Below are 20,857 nucleotides of genomic sequence, written 5' to 3'. Positions count from 1 at the left end.
GGCCTGTGCGGAAACGGCGGTTGGACATCTGGAAACGCAGCACAAGCACACGACAGCTAGGAAGCCTATCAAGAAAATATAACTTTTTCCTAAACTGGAAATCCCCAAGGTCATCTGGGAAATGCCTGCGTGTGGGAAACCCGGGCCTTCCCTGGCCCTGGCCCTGGCCGTGCCCTGTCACGGCGGGGAGCGCTGCTCTCCCTCCTCGGGGGAGGCTGATAAAAACCCCTCTGCCCTGCTCCTGAGGCGCAGGCATGCGGGCCAGCAGCTTTGCCTGAGGAAGATCCGTCGGGCAATGGCGGATCTTCTCCACACAGGTGCCGAGGGAAGGGGCGAAAGGCTGGGGAGGCAGCGAGGAGTTTCTGAACCCCTCCTGAAGCTGCCCCGGCTGCCTACGCTCACCCCGGGCCCTGCCTTCTGCTCGGCCGGCTCACGGAGCGGGCCTGCCCCGCTCTCCGGGGCTGGGCTCCGCCGAACCGCCCGGCCGCGGCCCCGCGCTCTTCTGTCCCCGCCGAGCTCCCGTCGCTGCTTCCGGCGCGGAGCCGGAAGCGGAAGGGGGGGGAGCTGAGGCAGCGTGAGGAGATGGCGGCCCGCAGCACGGCGAGGCGGGGGGCTGGCGCCGGGGCGGCCCGCGGGCCCGACCCGCAGGAGGAGCCGCCACCGCCGCTCCAGGCCGTGCTGGTTGCCGACAGCTTCAACCGCCGCTTCTTCCCTATCTCCAAAGACCGGCCGCGGGTGAGAAATCCCCCCTGCTTGCTGCCGCCTCCCCCGGGCCGGTTCCTCCGGGGCCGCCTGTCCCGGTCTGCCCCGTCCCTGGGGGTCCGGAGCGGGCAGGACTCTGACGAAAAGCGGAGTTGCTCGCTGGCAACGATGGTCGGGCCCGCGGTCGCGGCGTGCCCCGCCGTGAGAGCCCCGGGCTGGGTCGGGAAAAGACGAGTCGTCCCCCCCCGCGCCGCTGCCGGCAGGTCCCGGGGCGCTGCTGGGGCCCAGGGCTCGGGCAGTCCCCGCCGCCGCGGCTTTTCCCGCCTTCCCCCACGCCGTGGAAGCCTCCGGCCGTTTCTCCTCGCTTGTAGGAGTTTATATCCCCCGCTGGAGAGGCAGCGAGGATCTTATTGCTGCGTTGGTGCTGTTTGCTTTTCCATATGGAAAGGCGAACTGCGCTGTTTGCTTTTCATCTGTCGCTGGTGCAGGAGAGGCAGCGGGTTTGGGCGGGCTTGTTTCCGATAGAGGAAAGAAGCAAAATCTTTATTCTCGCCAACAATAATGGCTAAAACAATATGGTCAGAAAAATGGATGGGGAAAGCACTTTAATTATCCAGATCAGAAGGCTCTATGTTAAAGGAAAGAGCGCTTCTGGAGAACTTGGGTCCGAACAATTATCTTGCCTCATTTGCCGATTAAATGTTTGTGGTGGTCATAATTATACACGCGAGCTCAGGCCTGAAACAAAACGTCACCAAAAATGAATTAAAGAATAGTATGAGATCACTCAGTTGTGAGTCAGTAACTTGGTTTAAAAGTGTGGCTTGAATCTCACTTCACTTTAGATCGTTTGGTTTTTTTTTTTCCCCTGCTTTCATTCTGGACACTCATGGCTTCGTCATTCGTGCCTGTCAGGTTTTTCTTGTAGCAGTTGAAGCCTGAGTCAGGGAATCAGCACTCTGGGATTTTTTTTTTTTCAGTCTCTGTCTGTTATTTAAGTACTCTTAAAGAGTTTTATGTGTGATAACTTCATTTCTTTTATGCTTTCCTCTCTGAAATGAGGATCTGCCCCTACAGAAGATCAGAAACTAGCTCTTACTGTTTAGATCAACTTTGAAAATTTTTGATAAAAGGAGGTAGAGCAGTTATTCGTGTTATTTTTCTGGTGCCACTGATATATTCTCAAGTTGGAAGGGACTGTTGCTGATGTTGAGGTACAGAGTGTTTGTTCAGCTATCTGTGTGTCTTTTTTTTCAGGCTCTTTTACCTATGGCAAATGTGGCCATGATTGACTATACTTTGGAGTTCCTAACAGCAACTGGAGTGGAAGAAACCTTCGTTTTCTGCTGTTGGAAGTCAGCTGAGATAAAAGAGCATTTACAGTAAGTCTCTCTTCTTCTTTTTAGCTTTATCATGGGGAGGATTCTTCTGTCCACCAGCAAGCCTCAAAGGTCTCACTGATCCTTCTGATGAAAACCATGTGCTAGAGATCCCCCTCCAAGAGAAGTCTCCTAACACATCTCAAAAAAAGACCATCCCTCCTGTGAAGGAGTGTGGTTGTGCAGCGTATTAAAAGGGTTGAGTGTTTCGGAACTGTGTTTGTATCGGCATTTAACTTTTCTTGTCTAAAAGCCGGGGTCTTCTGGATAGCTGTGTAAATTAGAGTACCGCCCTTTGCGTTATGCCCTGTCTCGGTATGTTGTGCAGCATATGGAAACAGGTCGCTCGGACAGCACCTTTGCCTCTGCATGCTGCAGGTTTGCAAGCTAAGAAGCATGCAGTCTTTTCCCTGCCTCAGATACTGCTTTCCGAGGAAAAAAAAGTTTGGGTTGCATGTAACTTCTCCTTCTCCTTTGTCAAAACTTGGCTCACAGTGGAGTCAGGTTTCCTAAGTTTCCATAAGCTACGGTCTCAAAGTCTAACCCTCTTCAGTTCATCTGCTGTGTGCAAATAAGCATCCCTAAGCCTATCGATAGTAATAGGATTCTCCTTGCGTTCACTTACAGATGTGGTGTGCGCTGAGGCACTGTGTCCTAGTGTGTTCTCTACAGGAATATCCTCTTTACGCCTTCGTGGTGTGTTTTTCTCCCTCCAGAAAATCCAAGTGGTGCCGCCACACCTCTCCCAACACGGTGCGCTTTGTGACTTCTGACCTGTATCGCTCCCTTGGTGACGTGCTACGAGACGTTGATGCCAAGTCCCTTGTTCGTTCTGACTTTATTCTCGTCACTGGAGATGTGGTGTCCAATTTCAATATATCCAAAGCCCTGGAAGAGCACAAGTAGGTGTTGAAAGAGTGTACGGTTGCTTGGTGTGCTGAGACTCTGGGCTCTAACTCTCTGAAGAGTGATTTTAAAGTTCTGCCCTTCTTTTTCAGGTTGCGTCGTAAGATGGAAAAGAATGTTTCTGTGATGACGATGATATTCAAGGAGTCCTCACCTGGCCACCATGCCAGGTGCAAAGAAGATGACATTGTTATTGCTATGGACAGTGCCACAAACCGTGTCCTTCACTACCAGAGAACCCAGGGGCTGAAACGCTTCCGCTTTCCTATGGTGCGTCTGGAAACTGACGGGTGGAACAGGGCTGCAGTAGTGAAGCAGCCCACCCCAAGGAGGAGGTCCTCCTTGAGTCAGGGCTGGGGAACTGTGCTTGCTGCTTCTTTTGGAGGAGCAGATGATAGGCAGTAACTCTTGGGAAACTGGCTTTTTTTGACTTTAACCTTTATTTGAGGCTTGGTGAAATCGTGCTGGGGCACACATGTTTGGGACTCATTTCAGAGTTTGAAGACAGGGCAGACATATTTCCCACAGTTCAGTTTTTGCATTTATTTGATTCCTTTTCTCCATGTGAAACAAGGGAGATGGATGGTTTGTGCTGTCGCGGGGTTCCCAAATTGGGATGCATATACCACTATTGTACACAAACCATTTTGAAGCGGCGCTGAGCCTGGCATGGGGGGGTAGAATAACAGCAGGTGCAAGGGGTGGTACCTCCTACTACCTCTGCCTGTACTGTTCACCTGAAAAGGTTATGGGCTCTTCTAATAATGTAGTAAATGCTCTGTAAATGTCTGTGGAGGCACTTTCTCCAGTGAGATAGATGGACCTTTTTCTTTTTGCAATTCAGAACTAAGACTGTGATTATATGGCATTTTCATCCCCAAATCAGTAATCAGTGGATTGTTTTTTACCTTCGAATGAAAGCACAAATCACCATAGGAAACCAAAAAGAAAAGAACAAAACAAACAAAAAAATGACAACAACAAAAAAACAATGCACAGCTGTAAAAACAGGAGGTATGGAAGCTACAAACATTGCATTTTGATTTATTAATGTTCTTTGTAGATTTGTAGCTCCCGGTGACTAAGGTAAGGAGCCTCCTGGAGGAAAAGTGATCATTCAAAGTACAAGCTGTTTCTTGGAGAGCTGCGTTGTGTAAGGATGAGGCCAGCCTTTGCTGACTGACACGCAGCTCTGTGTGTGACCAGGCTGTGCCTGCTAAGCCTGTGTCTCAGTGTAGATTGTAGATTTCTCTGATCTCCTGAACTTCAGCTAGTTTAATAATTCAATCAATGCTGCCTCTGGTTTAGAGAAGGCTTTTGGGGTTCAGTACTGCATGAGGCACTCAGATCATCTGAATTTTTTCCTCTTTTCAGAGTCTGTTCCAGAACTCTATTGAGAATGTTGAGGTGCGCCATGACTTGCTGGATTGTCATATCAGCATCTGCTCTCCACAGGTGAGCTCTGCCCTTCTGAGGGTCCAAAATCCAATCTGCCTTGCTCCCTTTGTCCTGTTGGTGTGCAGGGGGTGCGTGTGGCCTGAGTGTACTAGGTTTGGAAACCAGAACGCCCAGTTGTGCTCTGACTGAGCTGAGAGCCTGAGTGATCATGTGCCGCTGCTCTGCGGACTGTATGGGTGCTCTAGTCTGTATCTGGCATCCACTGCTCGAGCCCAGGCAGAACTAGGCAGTGGATGCCTCGGTAGACTGGCTGATTTGGCACCAGATGAAACTATTCTGGAAAATAAGCAATTTCACTTCGAGTATAGTAGCATCTGTGGAGCAGAGGTGATGGCTATGGAAAAGTGTCAGTACTTACAAGCTGGTACCATGTTAGGGTAACATTCAGGGTTATTCCAGCTTAGGCTCGCTGACATCTCTTCCACATCTGAAAAAGCTGGTGTACAGCCTTCCTTTGGGAGTGAAACTACAATGTGAGGCTGGGCGGATTGCTTGGAAATGCTAAAGCAATGTTTTGCCCCTTCTGAAAACCAAAATCTGTTCATAGTCTCCATTAGGAGGAGGAGATGGGAAGGTCAACACTCCTAGCAGAAGAAAGCTTTATTCAAGGCAAGAGCATCACTTTCCTATACTGTATAACTCGGCTTTCTGAGAACCAGTGAACAGCCATTAATTACCTGGCTTCCCTGGCAACGTTTTCTGCTAACTATATTATTTCCTTATATTTTATTCCTGGCAGGTGGCTGAGCTGTTCACAGACAATTTTGACTACCAGACACGGGATGACTTTGTGCGTGGTCTGTTGGTGAATGAGGAGGTAAGGAGAGGGTTGTTACAAGGGAGATCCTATTACCTTGCGTTAGAGAATCTTCTGACCTGCTCCTGCCTGTTTCCCAGGTCCTGGGGAACCAGATCCATATGCATGTAACGACAGAAGAGTACGGTGCCCATATATGCAACCTGCTAATGTACGAAGCTGTGTGCTCTGACATCATCCGGCGCTGGGTTTATCCTTTGACTCCAGAGATGAACTTCACCGATGACGAGAATCAGAGTTACACCCATTCTAAACACAACATTTACCGAGGGGTGGATGTTAGCCTCGGCCACGGCAGCGTGCTGGAAGAGAATGTACTCATTGGGCAGGGAACAGTCATCGGCAGCAACTGCTCCATAACAAACAGCGTTATTGGGCAGAACTGTAGGATAGGTGAGTACAAGAATGGGGGACATGCAGGTCTTGCCAGGCAAGGGCACAGGTTGTTGGGATTTAGTTTTTAAAGTGCATTTGGCTCTGAGAGAGGATGATAGGTGGGTACTGTTGAATTCTAATGGGAAGAAGGGAGAAAAGCTTGGTTTTCTAGCAGAGAAAATATATTAAAGTTTTCAGGGTACAATAATGATGCTGAAAGGTGGAAGGCACTTCATGCATGTAAGTTGTTTTAGCTGTGGAGGACACATGACCTTTACTGATCTAGAGTTATCAGCCACCAACATCCTGGAAGTGAGGGACATCTGTCCCTGTTTTCGAGAGCTGCCTGGTAGTCCTTCTTCCTAGTCTTGGCTGGATTTTTTTTGTGATTTGGCTGTATTTGTGCAAAACCAAGATGTCAGTTGTTACTGTCAACCTGTTAAGTCTCTGTAGAGAACAAACTTGTCTCTGAGCTTTGGGTAGGAAGTGGCCGTAGGCCTCTAAGGCCAATTTTTACCTTTCATCTAACATCCATCATGCATCAAGGGCATTGGGATTCAGTAAGATGCTTTCTAGTGGACTCAGCAGTGTGGGAGAGCAGCAAACTGCCTTGCTCAACATATTTGTGCTTGGTGATGTATAACAGGTGATAAAGTCACTTTGGATGGAGCTTTTCTCTGGGACAGAGTGCACATAGCAGATAACGTGGAGATCTGCCATTCTGTTGTCTGCGATGAAGCTGAAGTGAAGGAGAAAGTGAAGCTAAAGCCCCACTGTGTCCTCTCTTCTCAGGTGAGCTGTATTTATGTCTGTTCTGCTTTCTGCCTTTCTTGGCAGGTTACTAGACTTACGCTAGACCATACCAGAATAGAGGGCTGCTCCAAGCCTTTTTGCAGAGGTGAGAGATATGCTACTGCTCCTACCTTTTTCTTCCTTTTGTTTGGCTGGGTTAGTATGGTATGTGATCTAGCAGTGCTGATGCCTTCAGTTATACTTGTTAGTATACAGCTTGTCTGGAACAGCTGTTGTCCCTGCTGGTGGAGGTGCAAGGGGGCAACCAGGGTATTTCTTCATTAAGATATGTTGCACATATTTGCAGGTAGTAGTGGGTCCTGGCATCACCCTTTCTGAAGGCACAGTGATCTCTCTGCACCCACCAGATGAGGAGGAGGAGGATGATGACCAGTTTAGTGATGATTCTGGCGTGAACAAGGAGGAAAGCAAAGTGAAACTGAAAGGTAGGAGAGTCTCTGGCTCCATGCAATCAGGCTGTGCAGAGGGCTTTGCCTTCCATGATCTTTCGGGTTCTTTCCCTCCCCAATTCTAGACTCTGCAGTGTCAGGCTGGAGCTTAGTGCTGCACTCAGCTGGGAACATCTGTGTTTTCAGTAGGGTAAGCAAGGATATTCGGCTGAAGTTGGACAGTGAGGTGTACCTCAGTACCCCAATATTAAAATCTTTGGAGACTCAGCTATTTTCCATTTTTCTTAGAGTAGAAGCATTGTAGGAGACAATAAGCTGAAGCTGTTCAGTTCAAGGCAGGTTGCAAGATCTGTGTCCTCATACCTGGACTGTGTCCAAGGACTTTGTCCTTGTGAAATGCTGTTTCTACCAGTTTTGGCTTTGTCAAGGGATCTAAACATGGTCAGCTGAATGTTGCTGCTGTAGGGAGGAGTAAGTTTCGTTTGTCAAGGCAAGTGAGAAGATAAAAGCTGAAATCTGTATACATCTGCAGGAATCCCAGCTCCCTCTTGATGAAGGATATTTAGGGGCAGTAATATGCAGGTTATACCAGCCTTATTTCAGGTTTGCATGTAAGCACATCCAGTACATCTGCCTCCTAATCACTGTTTCTCTTTCAGGTTACAATAAAAAGGATGTAGGCTCAGAGGGCAGAGGCTATCTCTGGAAAGCAGATGACAAGAATGAAGAGGATGAAGAGCAGAGACAAAGCCTATGGGGTGAGGAGAAGTTTAGTGTAGTCAGCTGGGGATGGACAGACAGACCTGTGTTGGGGAAACTGGCTGGGTGGGACACTGATAATTGTGTCTAGAGTAAGACCTGGGCTTTGTGAAGCAGGCTGGCTCCAGATAACATACGTGTGTGGAGGCAAGGTGAGAGGTGAAAGCAGGCAATGGACCAGATTCTCTCTCGTCCTGTGCTCTGTGGAAGATGCTTATTATATCTTTGACTTACGCTAACACGCAGCTGTCTGTGGGGTGAATGGTGCACTGTGGGATACCAGGCCCTCCCTTGGAGGGAATATGCCTTGGCTATTCCGGGTGCTGCTGGCTTTCTTCCTGCTAGTGACAGCGTCTGCTGACATTGCTCTGTCATGAGTCAGCAGTCTGCGCAAAATGCATTTGCTTCTGTCCCTGTCCTTTGTCGTCTGCCTGCAGACTCTTAAAAAAGCCCCATTATCCTAGTGCCAGCTGTAGCATTCCCTCTGCAGCAAATCTAATCATCTGGACCTGTAAGTAGAAGCTTCCTTGCAAGGACAGATAGTTGCTGACTTGGTTGGGAAGTCCCTGGGACACCTGGTTCCTCATCCATATGACAGCTGCAGCTTTTGGGTGTTGAATGCTGCGTCTTCTCTTCTTCGTCAGGCCCAGCTATGCCTTCAGAGGAAGAGAGCGAGTCAGACAGCGACCTGAGCATGGGCTCTGAGGAGCCAGACAGTCGGGCAGCGTCCCCTCAGCTAGATGACATCAAAGGTGAGAGATGGGCTGTTAAGAAGTATGGTGAGTCTGCAGATAATGCAGTGAGTGTGAGATTTGTGCTGCTTTCTCCAGGTATATTGGAAAATTTGTGGATGTCTATAATATGTTTGTTTCCTGACCTCACTGCCTACATTCTCTACAGAGTTCTTTAATATTCCCTGTATTGCTGTCGTGTTAACCCAAGGCAGCCAGGGATGAGAAGCTAGACAAAGATCCTTTATCTTTCTCACTCCTGATCACTGGGCCTTCGTGAAAGTGACCTGCCCGAGTTGTCTGTTTAAATGGCAGTGTCGTTGGCTAAACTCAGAGATTTTGTGAAGGTCCAGCAGAGTTTCCCTGTGTGGACAGCTTGCTGCTGTAATTGTACTGGAGGATTAAATGTTCTTGTAGGAGCTGCCTCTTTCGGTTTTGGTTTTCTGTTTTGCTGTGTTCAGCTTACCTGGATTTGAAAGAGGTTCAAGCCAAATTGGAAAATAAAGCCTTTTTCATGTTAAAATATCTCCTCAAAGGAAATTAAAGAGATAAATTTTAGGTTTGAATTCACGTCTTTAGTTACGAGAAGATGAGGTTTGTCTGAATAGGAAAGGCTAGATTGTGAAAGTATAATGGAAACTGCTCTAAAAGGTTGCAGAGGTAAATAGCTTTGTACTGGTTTGTGTGGATAGATAAATGATATCTCATAGGTTGTTCCTTTATTTGAATTATAATCCACTATTTATAAGTATAGTTGATGTGGGTTTGTGCCAGCTTACGGAGAACAAATAGACATCTGTGTCAGAATGCTTCCTTTGTTAAGGGCATAGTTTCTTCAGTAATGAACAGTTTGAAGAATCTGTGCTTTTCCCTCTCATGTCTAACTACCTGTCCTTTCTTTCATTAGTTTTCCAGAATGAGGTTTTGGGTACGTTACAGAGGGGCGAAGAAGAAAACATTTCCTGTGACAACCTGGTCCTGGAAATCAACTCCCTCAAGTGAGTGTTCCCTTAGGGATGCTGTCCCTTATGCTGAACAGTTGGGTTTGATGGCGGATCTAGAAAGCGGAGGAGAAACCATGTGAATACCCATGCTTGATTGTGAAACATTAATTTTATCAGTATAGAGCATGAGAAATGCAGATTAGAGAACATGACTGAATGACGACAGGAGTTGATGGAGAGCGCCAGCTGCATCTATAGCATCCTCAGTGGTTAGGCTTTTCCTGCCCCAATTCTGTAACAAGAGATTGAATTGCTATTTAAGTAACTGTGGACTGAAGAGAGCAAGCCAGCTCTTGGCGCAGACTGCCTGTGAGTTCATGCAGGGGCTGCTGCTCTGTGCGTTGCAACATTCAGACAGCTGCCTACAGCTGGGGCTGTGCCGCGGTGTGGCTTGTCCACTGTTTTTACAGCAGCAAGTCTAGAACACGTAATCGGAGTGCCTTTTACCTAGTATTTCTCAAATACAAACCTGTTTCCCTTCTTTTGTGCAACGGTATTCCTACAGCACTCTAGTAAGTGCGAAGGGGCTGTCCCTGCAGCAGCTTGTTCCGCTGTGATAGCAGATTTTCAGGACTTGTGGCCTTATGCAGGGCCTGATGCAATGCAAGGTGGTTTTATTGCCTGAATGTTTGGAAAACCAAACAAACAAATAAAAAACAAATCTGGAAGATGAAAATCAAATTTTCTGCTGTATCTCTGTGACGAGCTACAGTCTGCAGAGATCAGATAGTGTGAAATGTTGGGGTTTTTTGCCTTTTTCCTCGCAGGTATGCCTATAACATTGGCCTGAAGGAGATGATGCAGGTGCTCAGTAAAGTGATCCTGGAGTTCCCACTGCAGCAGCTGGATGCAAACCTGGACTCCCAGAACTATTTCTCAGCGTTACTTCCTGTAAGTCCCGCTCCATGTGGCTCTTCTTTGGGCTTGTCTCCTCGTGTGTAGGAGTCTGTCTGGATGCCCCAGGTTGTTCCTGGCTGAGGAGTCTTTTTGGCTAAGCCTGAAGCCACTTGAACGCCTTGAGTTCATGAGCCTCTTTGTCTTCTATAGAAGTAAAAGTGAACTGAAACTATTGTACCTGCTTGGAAGAGCTAAGCTGAGACTGTAGGTGTGGGGAGCTTAACTTCAGTACCTGTGGTTGTTTTAGTTTCCTGTGTGTGATAGTAGAAGTGCATCACTTGTAGAAGAGAGAAGAGAGGGACTGTTAGAGATGTCTTCACAGGCTTGCATTCCAGGAACCCAGTTCCAATCCATCATAAGCCCTGTCCCTGGGGCAGCAGGGAGCGCTCCTCTCCCAATGGGATCCTTCCCAAGGTCTTACTCATCTGCATACTGTAAGTGGTGCCAATTTTTTTCCAGCCAAATGCAAAGACATGATATTGTTGTCTTTGAGCAAAGATACAGAGTTCTGTTGTGTCTCTAAAGAGACGGGTTGTATAACTGTGTTAGAACGATTTCCGTTTCCTGACTTAAGGGAGACAAAATAGGGTAGGATCTGCTTTAAAAAGCAGGCAGTCTTAGTTAATCCAAGCTGAAGCTGTTGCAGTATTTTCGCTCTTTGTTATAACGCATTTATGTATTTGAGTTTGCAAACTCTACAGGTTACGAAGGTGCTCTTACAGAATGTATGGGTCTGACGTGTTTGGGAAGCACTAGTTTAATTTTTTTCAGAGATGGAGGTAAAGAGGAACACTAGACAGACATCCTCATAATCCTTTCTCTGAGGAAGTATGTGCTTTCAATTGATGAGGAAGGGTGGAAAACTAGTTCTTCTTTATGTAGGTGTAAGCATGGCATGTGTGGACATGTGGAAATGCCTTCTGTAGGAAACGTCCATGTGAACCGATCTGTTCATCAGATGGCTTAGTGAGATTTTGCTGTTCACTCTGTTTAAATTCTGCTTGCTTTTGTTCATTTTTCCAGACTGTTTTCTTTGAATAGCATGTGCTGTCCTGGATAAAGAGAATTGAAGGAGGAGGACTGAAGAGAACAGGTTAGAGCAGGTGTTAGAGTCTGAGTGGAAAGCAGTACGTCTAGACAACAGGTTGTGTGGAGTTGGTAGCTGTGTAGGATGGTTTAGGGTTTTTCCAGCTAGGATATGGCATCTCTTCCCGTCTCCCAGATTGGGCTCCTAATCTAGCATGAGTAGGACAGGATAACTTCACTGCAGCACCCAGTCAGAAGAGGGTCTTGTCTGGGATACAGGATACTATATAAATGCATAATGTTTTGCATAATTGCCCAAAGCCCCTTAGAAGCTAAAGACAATGGAAGTACAGGAAGGGCTTACCTCTGCGTAACTTTGCCCATACATATTTCATCATAGGAAAGCTGATGCTCATGTTTAACAGCAGAGACGGCAAATCAACTCACCTTTAGTGAGAAGTGATAATAATCTAAATGTAATGTTCAGGGTGACCATGCCCCATGTCACGGACAAGTGGAATTTCTCTAGGGAGGGGATTGTGTGGCATGTGCATTTATGAAACACAAATTATCCTTAGATTTATCAAAGAGAGCCAAGTGTCAAACCAATTGACCATCATGGCAGCCAGTTTCTCCAGGTGCTCCTTTGTAAAGAACAACCAGAAAGTTTCTTAGGGAATCCTCTGGGACAGTTTTGTGCCTTGGTGTCTTTACTGTGTGCAGAATTGTTGTGCTGGCTTTCTGTACTGAAATCAGGAGGAAGGCAGTATCCTGGTGAGGTATACTGTTAATGTTCACTTGCGCCTGATGTTAGTCACCGTTACAATAACCCAATACGTTTGAGCGGAGATGTGCCTCTGATGGAGGTAGTGAATCAGCCTTCAAAGGCTTATTAAACAGACATCGATGGTCTTCCTAGGCAGCAGCTTTGTGTATTTACCAGCAGTGCTCTGAAGAGAAGAGACCAGTTCTTTGGACAGAACATGCATGTGTGTACAGCATCTGAAACAGTGACTTTTCTGCAACCTGTGGTTCCCTAGTTAGTAAAAAGTACACTTCATTAATTTACTAATACTTGCTTTACACCCTGAGAATCCCAAGCACTAGCTTGGTGTAGGTGAGTGCATAATGAAAGCAGGTAGCTGAAGTGTGTAGCTATGCAGCTAAAACTGCCTCAGTCAATAGCGGTATTAGGCTGAGATCTGCTTATGATGGTTTACGTATGGCAAAGTATTATTTTGTATGAGATGGGGATACTTGCATTCTGAGAGTGGTGAGTATCAGAAGCTCACTGAACTTTACAGAACTGTTTTATGTTTCTTACTTTATTTGTAGCTCAACTCTGACTAAGAGGTGCTGAAGGAAGATGGGTCGCTTGTGTAAGAGCGATGGTAGAGCAGTCCCAGACAGCTCAGGAGGGGAAATTGTGGAAATGCCATGGTTATGATGTATGGTTTGACTGGAGACCACAGTATGTGCTCTGAAGTGCTGGCCCCTGAGCATGAAGCTCTTAAGTGTTGCAGCAATTTTAGGAAACAAGCATCCGGTAAAGGATATGCCCATGGGTATTTTTCAGATGAAACATGGAGGCCTGAGAAATAGAGTTATCCAGTTCGATGTGTGTCAGACATCTTGTTCGGCTCTCGTACAAGTTGTAAAGCAGAGAGGGTACAGAAAACCAGACCTTTCCTAGAACTGTAGACATGATTTGAGCAAACATGGCTGAAGCTGCTGATAAACTGAAGGCTGCGCTTCTGTCGTCACTGAAGCAGCATCAAACAAGGTTATGTAGGTGATGTCTAAAGGGAGCCGGGGGAGGCAATATCGCAGCTCAGTTTGCTGAGCTGGCCAGTGTCTGCGCTGCTGCCCGCAGCTAGCACGTGTGGTGCACCTCTTCAGGTTTCTGTTAGGGAACCTTACGCTTTTGTAATGTCATGAGAGTGAACACAACATGGGATCGCTCGCTCAGGGACCAAACAGATCTCTGCTTTTGCTGAAGCAATTTACGGTGGTCAGCACAGGCGCTGTTATGGTGTAACAGGCTGGAATTATAGCTTCGTCCCTTGTGCTTTGCACGTACTTCACAATGGTGTTCTGTGCTCGAGGTAGGGGTAAAATGGGCCTAGTGTCGAGACTGTCCTTCTGACAAAGAAGAGTGGATCACAAACCTCTCTGAAGTTTGTACAGCATCACTGACCAGATCTGATGAAAAATGAATCAACTTGTCAGAGGAATTTGATTGCTTTCTCCAGACTGTAGATTGTTTTGAGGAGTTACCCAGGTAGAGTCAAAGCCTGGAAAGTTACGATGTTGTCCATAGGGATCTTTGTCAGGTTATCTTCTCACATTTTTCAGTCTTTTATTCAATCTAAAATAATTGGGAGCTTCAAATTCCCCAGTTCGGATTTTCATGAAACTCCCAAAACAGCCTCTGTGGTCATACAGGCTCACAGGTGTGTTTTGCTAGGGGCTCTGTGGGGCTGAGCCCTACTTTCACCGTTAGCACCAGTTACAGTACAGTGCATGTTCTTGACCTGAGGTGGCATATTTTTTCTTCTTTCCTTTTCCCAGCAATAGGCATACTGGATTGAGTCCTGGTGTTGTGAGTGTTTATAGCTCTGCTTTCATTTATAAATAGCTTGCTTTCAGAAACTCAATAGCTTCTAGTTAGAATTGTGCCCGCTTATGATTTAAAGGCGTTAACAGAAAGGTATTACAAAGTATTTCTTAGACTGGAAGGAACTTACTAGTAGCTTTACTACATTTGAAGTGAAGAATTCCAAAGGATAATAAAAATGCAGGACGTGGTGGTAGAGGAGGGAAGAGTGTTTAGGATTAAACATTTTGCTAAAGGCTAAAACACTTTCTGGAAATATGCCATGCAACCCTTAGTTTTTTGTTGTGATACCATGATGATTAGGATCATTCTGTGCTGTTACTGTTGTTTCTCGAGCCAGTCGATGTACTGCTATACAGATCAGTTTGTTTGTACTAATCCCCTTCTTTGTTTCTGCTTGAGGCATGCAAATTCCAGCAGGGTTGCATAGCAAATGTGTCTGAAGAGGTGATGGAGTGTAGTACTATGGAGTAGTTGAGCACCGTTTCCTAGTACAGGCTACCTTTGGTAGTCTGTGCTAGCCTGGGTTCTAGCTCCACTATGTGTCCTGAAGCTCTCCCTCTGGCAGGGCTACTGCCTGTTAACAGTTGTCCTGGACAGAATAATGCTGATTAATCCTGAATGTAGGTAACTCAGAGCTGCTTCATCACACGCCAAGCCCCTGTGAATTACCTGTTTCCCTTCAAAACAGACCAGATGTGTTCTGTAAGGAGATATGGTTGAAGGCAAAGGAAAACAGTACATCTCTACGAGCATGCCCGGGATGTAGTTGCAGGAACGCCTGCTGTTGGATTAATCCATTTAAAAAGATGTGGAATGCTGGTTTAATTTCCTACAATGTTTTTTTTTTTTTTTTAGGATAGTCTGGTCATGATGTGGCCAATGAGGAATTTTTGTATCTTATCCTAGTTCTGATACCTTTTAAAATTGTTGTGGTCAGGGGTCTAAGTATCCATATTACCTCTTATCCCAGATTCAGGTCAGCCTGTGCTGCTTTGCAGAGCTTTCCGTGCTGCTTGCTTTTCAGATATGTACAATAAGTGAAAGAGTTGTGGGGGACTCGGGCAGAAATCCTGTTTGAAGAGGTAGCACCAAAATCATTAAACTTCATAAAAAATAAGCCTTGGAGGAGAGAACGGAGATCAGCTAACAGCGTAACAACTTCTTGCCCTTCATCCTTCCCACCTGTTCCCTGCAGCAGACTCCAGGATCCAAACAAGCCTGTAGGCACACAGCAAACGTGTGACTTGCACTTAGGGGCTGCTCCATTGTGCTCCTGTTTTAGGGGTGGCTATTTTGCACTGTCCACTTCTTCTCAGCTGGTAATTATCCTGGCACTATCTTTTTCTCTTTTGTCTTATTTGCTCTTCTGCTTTGAAGGAAAAGTTCCACTGAAATGTCAGCTGTTCTGTGGGGGGAAGGTTTGAGTAGCATGTATGTGCCTCTTCTTATTGGTCTGCTGTTTTCTTTCAGTACCAGGCTCTGTTAAACACATTTATTGTGATAATCTGGTATTCCATCCAGAGAGGCAAAACCAAGAAAGCTAATGAATATCCTCAAAGTTGCTTAGTAAAACCGGGTCCTATCTGCACATGTGAGACTTAATAGCATCTGTTTCATGGACAGAGTGGGGCAAATACATTAAATGCTCAGCTGAATGGTTTCTTAAAATGCTTCTCTGGGTCAGCTTCTTAGTGCAACACAGCTGAGAAACAGGGGTGAGTGTACACAACCATCTCATAGCTCAGGAACTCTTCTGTGTTCTTCCCCTGCAGCTGTTGAAGAACTGGACCCCACTGTTTAAGAACTACATAAAACGGGCGTCAGATCACTTGAATGCCTTATTTGCCATTGAGGAATTCTTCCTGGAACATGACAGTCTCTGCACATCGATAGCTAAAGTGAGTATCCGCTCCCAACTCTGAGGACCTGTTTTTTCTTAGATTCATGGTGAAATGCATCCTGTTTGCATCATCGGCTTGTCTGCTTTAGAGGAGAGAATCTGGGGGTCTCAGTGAAGAGGGTGTATAGAAAATCCATCTATAATGATTGCTTTAACAATAAAAAAAAAAAAATTCTATGTCTGCCTGTGCCTCTGAGCACAGCTGAGGGTGAGTATTAATTACCAGCATGCAGCCTGAAGGGAGCTATTATTTTGCAGCTTCCAACCTAGGTGCCCTTGTTGTGTGATGCTGGAAGAGGCAGGGCCAGAGGCTTGCTTTAGGAAGAGCTTTACTTCATTTGTCTCTCCATGGTCCCTCGGATCTAACTGCCAAATGGTTTATCCTACTTTAGAGTGTAAAACAAGCAAAGCTGGGAATAAGGGTAGGATTTCCTATTCAGGCTGAGCTAGTTATGAAACTGGGAAAAAAGGGGAGCTGACATTTGGCTTATTACCTATCTCCCCGTTTCTGAGAGTTTTCAGTATATTCCTCCTCACCCTCCTTCACAAATATTTTGTCCCTGCATTCTTTCTGCCCTATTACACTGAGAACATTTGACTTGGATCACAAGTCTTTCCTTTAGCAGTGTCTCAGGAAGCCTCTGTCTCTTTTGGAAGAGCTCTCCTAGAGCCTGCATAACTCTTGGGTCCTCAAGAAAGAGTAATCTTAACTTCTGCTACCAGTGCTTCTGGCTGATGGCAAAGCACTTAGGACTGGAGCCAAAAGCCTTCAGTTTGGTGAGCCAAAATGTCCTTGAAGTACAGCAATTGTTTGGCATGTGTCCATTGTTCTAGGGGCCTGGGTTTCCCTGGAGGCTGGGAATTGAAGTGACACTTTATATTTGGAGTTGGCAGCCAGCTTTGTCAGTGCTCTGCCGCAAGGAGACCGACTGCAAAGTGCCTGCTCTGCCTGAGCACAAAGGCACCCTGAGAAAGCGTGATTGCATCTTCCCCTCGCTGCACTGGGCAGGAGTTTGAGCTGATGAGTGACCAATTGCTTTGACACCTGCCATAAGGCACTTTTAAGAGAGAACTGGCAGGAGGAGGGAGCCTGGGGCAGAGCTGGGTAGATTCATGCTCTTCTCTGCACACATCACCGTTGTGCATATGTGGGCCTGCAAAAGAGTTGCTTGTTAGATCTGCTTTGGGGATGGGTTTTGGGATGCTTTAAAAAGAGAACTTAAGTAACGTCTTGAACTGTCATCCTCTGTGGCCCTTTGTCGCCCGCAGCTCTCAATCATACCCTGCATCCACAGAGCTGAAGCTGATGGAGCTTGAACTTTGATTCATTATGTGTCATAGCATCTAACTGTCAGCAACATAAGGCTTGGTAGGAGAAGCACAGTTATTTTTAACAATAAAAGCAAAATGAAGCAGACTGAGCAGCCTTCTGTTGAAGATGGAGCTGGGAGACACAGATTATGTGCAAACTGTGCTTGGACATGAGCTAGCTCCAAAAGAGTTTATAGCCCCTGTTGCTTTTTTCTAATCGATGCAGGTGTTGATGACATTTTACCAGCTGGAAATTCTGGAAGAAGATGTAATTCTCAATTGGTTCTCTTTGCGGGACACGACTGACAAGGGAAAACAGCTTCGTAAAAACCAGCGGGTAAGTCCCAAAGGTGTTTAAAGGGAGGGGCGGGGGGCGGAGAGAGAGAGGCAACAGCTGCTAGAAGAAATTTCGAGTGGAGTTCGGTGCCACTGTCGCCTTCTGTGGAGCAGCTGCCATTACGCGGTAGGCCAGTAATGCACCAGTGCATTGAACACTAAGCAAGACAACCTTGTTCTCCAGAACAGACGTTTCTGTGCGTTCTGCCATAATCATCGTATTTGGATGAGGAATGGAGGTAGTAGTAGAGGGAGATTGTTTTTAGTGGGTTCTCTGTAGCACGAGGCCAGCACTTTATGGAGTAGCAGCACGGCTTCTGTAAGCCAACACCCATTTGAAATGGGCTTTAGGCCAATGCCCTCTGTGCTGGCCCCATGCAATTCCTTTGAAGCTTTCATTGCTGGCTCACCAGTCCCTTCACATATATTTCTAAGCGTTTGCTGTACTGAGTGGTTTCATTTGGCTTGTGTTGCAAGGAGCGTATAAACTTCCCCCTCCATCAGGCAGAACTTTGTGCTGCAGTTTGGCTGAGCCCTGTTCCAGTCATCCTTCCTGGATCTGGAAGAGGAGCAGGGGAAAAAAGCCATCTCTGAAGAACTGCAACTTTGTTTAAAACCTTTGCAAAGTCAGCTCTTAATATAGGTCAGCAGTGCTTTCAGCTGCTTATTCGAGCCCAGTTAAAAGGTAAAATGAGCTGCCATCTTTATAGCAATTTCTCAGGGAGTAGGTTTTTCCCAGCAGAGTTTTCCTAACATGTCTTAGCTAAGGTGCAGCTGTCATCATTTCTCCCTCAAGCTCTGAAAAACTGTCAAACTTTTTGTCTTTTCGCTGAGTATTGTGGGGATTGTCTGACTGGAGAAATCTCCCTCAGGAATTCAATCAGTCTGGGTTTGCCCATGGCATCCCACTTGTTTTTCATCTAAGCTTTTGTTCTCTCTCCCTCCGTCTGCCTCTGTTTCAGCGTCTCCTAGAAACACTCTTTCTCTTTCTTGTGCTTGATAGTGGTGCTCACTGACACAGTGTAGTTGTTGAGCATTCCCAGCATCCGTTTGGTGTCACTTGTTACCCAATTACATTGCATTCTCTCTGCAGCTCCAGAAGTTTATCCAGTGGCTGGAGGAGGCAGAGGAAGAGTCGTCTGACGGCGACCAAGACTGACACGGTAGCTCGGCATGGGAAGAGGCACTCTCACTGCCTTTCTGGGCCGAGTGGGCAGGGCAAGATCAATGCCAGTGCATGGTGTGTAGATGTGGGGCCTGACATCGAAGTGACTGACAATCCCATCATTAAGTTGTGTGTTCCCAACTTTGCCACTTCCCTCCCTCCCTCGCTTTCCCAGTGGCACCTTACGTTGGATAGTTGCAGCCCCGTGTAAAAACCATAAGGGAAAAGCAGGAGGTGGTGATACCTAGAATCCCTCTGGAGCCTGGATGTGATATACTATAAGCTATCTTTTGGGAGGTCCGTGTTACTAATACAAAGGGAGCAAATCGACGCAAATGCATACAACGCCCTTATAAATCTAACCATCGGGGTTGTGGGAGAGTGGTCATACAGCTGAGTTATTTGGAGTCATTGTTATTCTGGAGCTAAGAAAACTCCTGCTGAAGAGACACTGGCAAGGTTGGTGAGTAGGAGCATGTGGATTAGGATCTGGAGTGCAGGACTGGGATTCAGGAGTTCCTGTGCCTGGAGAAGATGCAGTTGTCTGAGGATGCCCAAGGCATTTTGCAGCCTAGGAGGCACTTCTGTGATCTATCCAAAAGGGAAAATCTCTTGCCATCTGCCGTGCGAGGATCTAACGCAAGGTTGCACAGTAGAGTTGGTAAAACCATGTGTTTCCCCCTTCTGTAGAACAGGGGATAACACGTGCTCGGTTCCCCCTGCGGGGGTTGGCTAATAGCGGATGTGTACTGGCCAGTGAAATGCCGTATGGATCACTACATCTTAGATGCGATCCGTCTTCTGTGTGTCCCCAGCTTGGCAGACATGTTTTAGAAAAGTGTCTATTTCTTTTTTTTTTTTTTTTTTTTTAATAAAAAGGGAGCAGAGGTGCCTGGCTCCTCCTGCTGCACCAGCTACACTTGTGTTTTGCTCTGGGGGCACTGACCACACCAGCTGCTTTAAGGAGGATGCAAGTTCCTCAGTTCTGCTCCAGTGTGAAAAGGAGCAAACAGTATTGCCTTCAGCAGCACGTGCTTTGTGTTTCCACATGATTTCAGTTATACAAGCTTGCTTACTTCATGTCCTTTTATTTATTTGAAAATTTCCCTCAGACAGCAGCGAAAGTGCTGCAAACCCACTGTAAAGTTCAGCAGCCGCAGAGCAACTCGGCATGCAGCAGGGAACGAGCATGCCTCTGGCACTTTGTTGCCAGCACAGACAATGTGTGGCAGCAATAAGGCCTTTAAGAACAGCTTTCTTGGAAGCGCTGTGTTCTTCCCTGCTCTCAAAGAACAGAGCAAAAAAGGCACAGCGAGAATCAGCTTGTGTTCATAGGTGGATTATTTGTTGGACGTGCTGACCTTGCCTCTGTCCCTTCAGGAGGAGCATGAAATAAATCCTTTGCGGGGGGGAAATGCACTGGAGCTGCCCACTCAGGATATTTACTTGGCCGTTCCGTGGTGCCACAATTGTCAGTGAGGGGACAGCGTTGGATGCTGGAGACCAGGGATACTGCCTCTTAAAAACTGATGTTCAGGCAGGGCGATCTTGTGCACTCACACGATCAGTTGCCAGGATTGTGCATAAATGTGCTTGTTTTCTGACATGGCAAACTCAGTCTTGTAAATGTTGGGGAAATAGTTGGTATCTGAGTTTTCTGTATCTGCCAATATTTAATTCAGGGAGCAAATAAAAACTATCCTGGTGTTACCGGCTTGTTTGCTTTGTTTGAATTGTATGTCTCTAGCTGTGGCACATGGAGCAGGGCTTAATGGGGAAGCGAAATCGCTACTTTTTCCTCAAGAGATTTTAAGCACGTAATAGGCAGGTAGGAAATCAGCACACCACTGAATTGCTGTAAATGTTCAGTGACAACTCATGACCTCGCTGTTTACAAGTAGAGAACAGTTTATTAAAACTTCCGAACTTAGAATCCTGAAACAGGTGAGGTTTGGTTTTTGTACAGGATTATGTTGCAAAGTTGAACCTTAAATCCTATGGAACCTGTTATCCTTTGCCACAATGAGAATTCGTGGGAATGTTGGCTGTTAGGTACTGCATCGTGCCCTCCTGATGTTGGGGCGTAAGAACTGGCAGAGAGGGAGAAGGACAGCTACGGAGCTCTTGGTAAAACCATTTACAAACCAGCTGCAAGGCATGGTAATTTTAAAATCTCCTTGAACATCGTAAGTATTTTTTGTTTTCCTTTCACAATGCAAAAATGGCTTAAAAAATAGGTTTAACGTGCAGTTCTGTAAATGGCTTGGTT

The 20,857-nt window shown here is 46.4% G+C and overlaps 1 protein-coding gene across 2 annotated transcripts; it reads left to right on the top strand.

Annotated features, from left to right (window-relative positions):
* The first annotated feature begins 579 nt into the window (after nt 1-579).
* Nucleotides 580-20,604, top strand: EIF2B5 (eukaryotic translation initiation factor 2B subunit epsilon). 2 transcript variants are annotated; one of them, XR_014229067.1, is made up of 17 exons: nt 583-735; nt 1,960-2,084; nt 2,798-2,983; nt 3,080-3,257; nt 4,362-4,442; nt 5,185-5,262; nt 5,343-5,655; nt 6,284-6,429; nt 6,737-6,875; nt 7,499-7,597; nt 8,243-8,350; nt 9,237-9,327; nt 10,101-10,224; nt 15,649-15,774; nt 17,314-17,424; nt 18,517-18,663; nt 20,555-20,604. XR_014229067.1 is itself a non-coding variant. In XM_082320495.1 (16 exons), exons 1-16 carry the CDS (start codon nt 583-585, stop codon nt 18,580-18,582), a joined length of 2,124 nt encoding a protein of 707 aa, XP_082176621.1. In that variant the 5' UTR covers nt 580-582; the 3' UTR covers nt 18,583-20,266. The 2 variants fall into 2 exon arrangements, 1 of the variants encoding a protein (XP_082176621.1); XM_082320495.1 differs by lacking the exon at nt 20,555-20,604 and having other exon boundaries at nt 580-735; nt 18,517-20,266.
* Nucleotides 20,605-20,857: the final 253 nt, after the last annotated feature.

The sequence above is a fragment of the Platalea leucorodia genome, assembly GCF_965183815.1.
Source record: "Platalea leucorodia genome assembly, chromosome: 8".
In the NCBI taxonomy this organism is placed as follows: Eukaryota; Metazoa; Chordata; class Aves; order Pelecaniformes; family Threskiornithidae; genus Platalea; species Platalea leucorodia.
The sequence above is the reverse complement of the archived record's forward strand: the minus strand, read 5'-3'. Positions and strand labels throughout refer to the sequence as shown.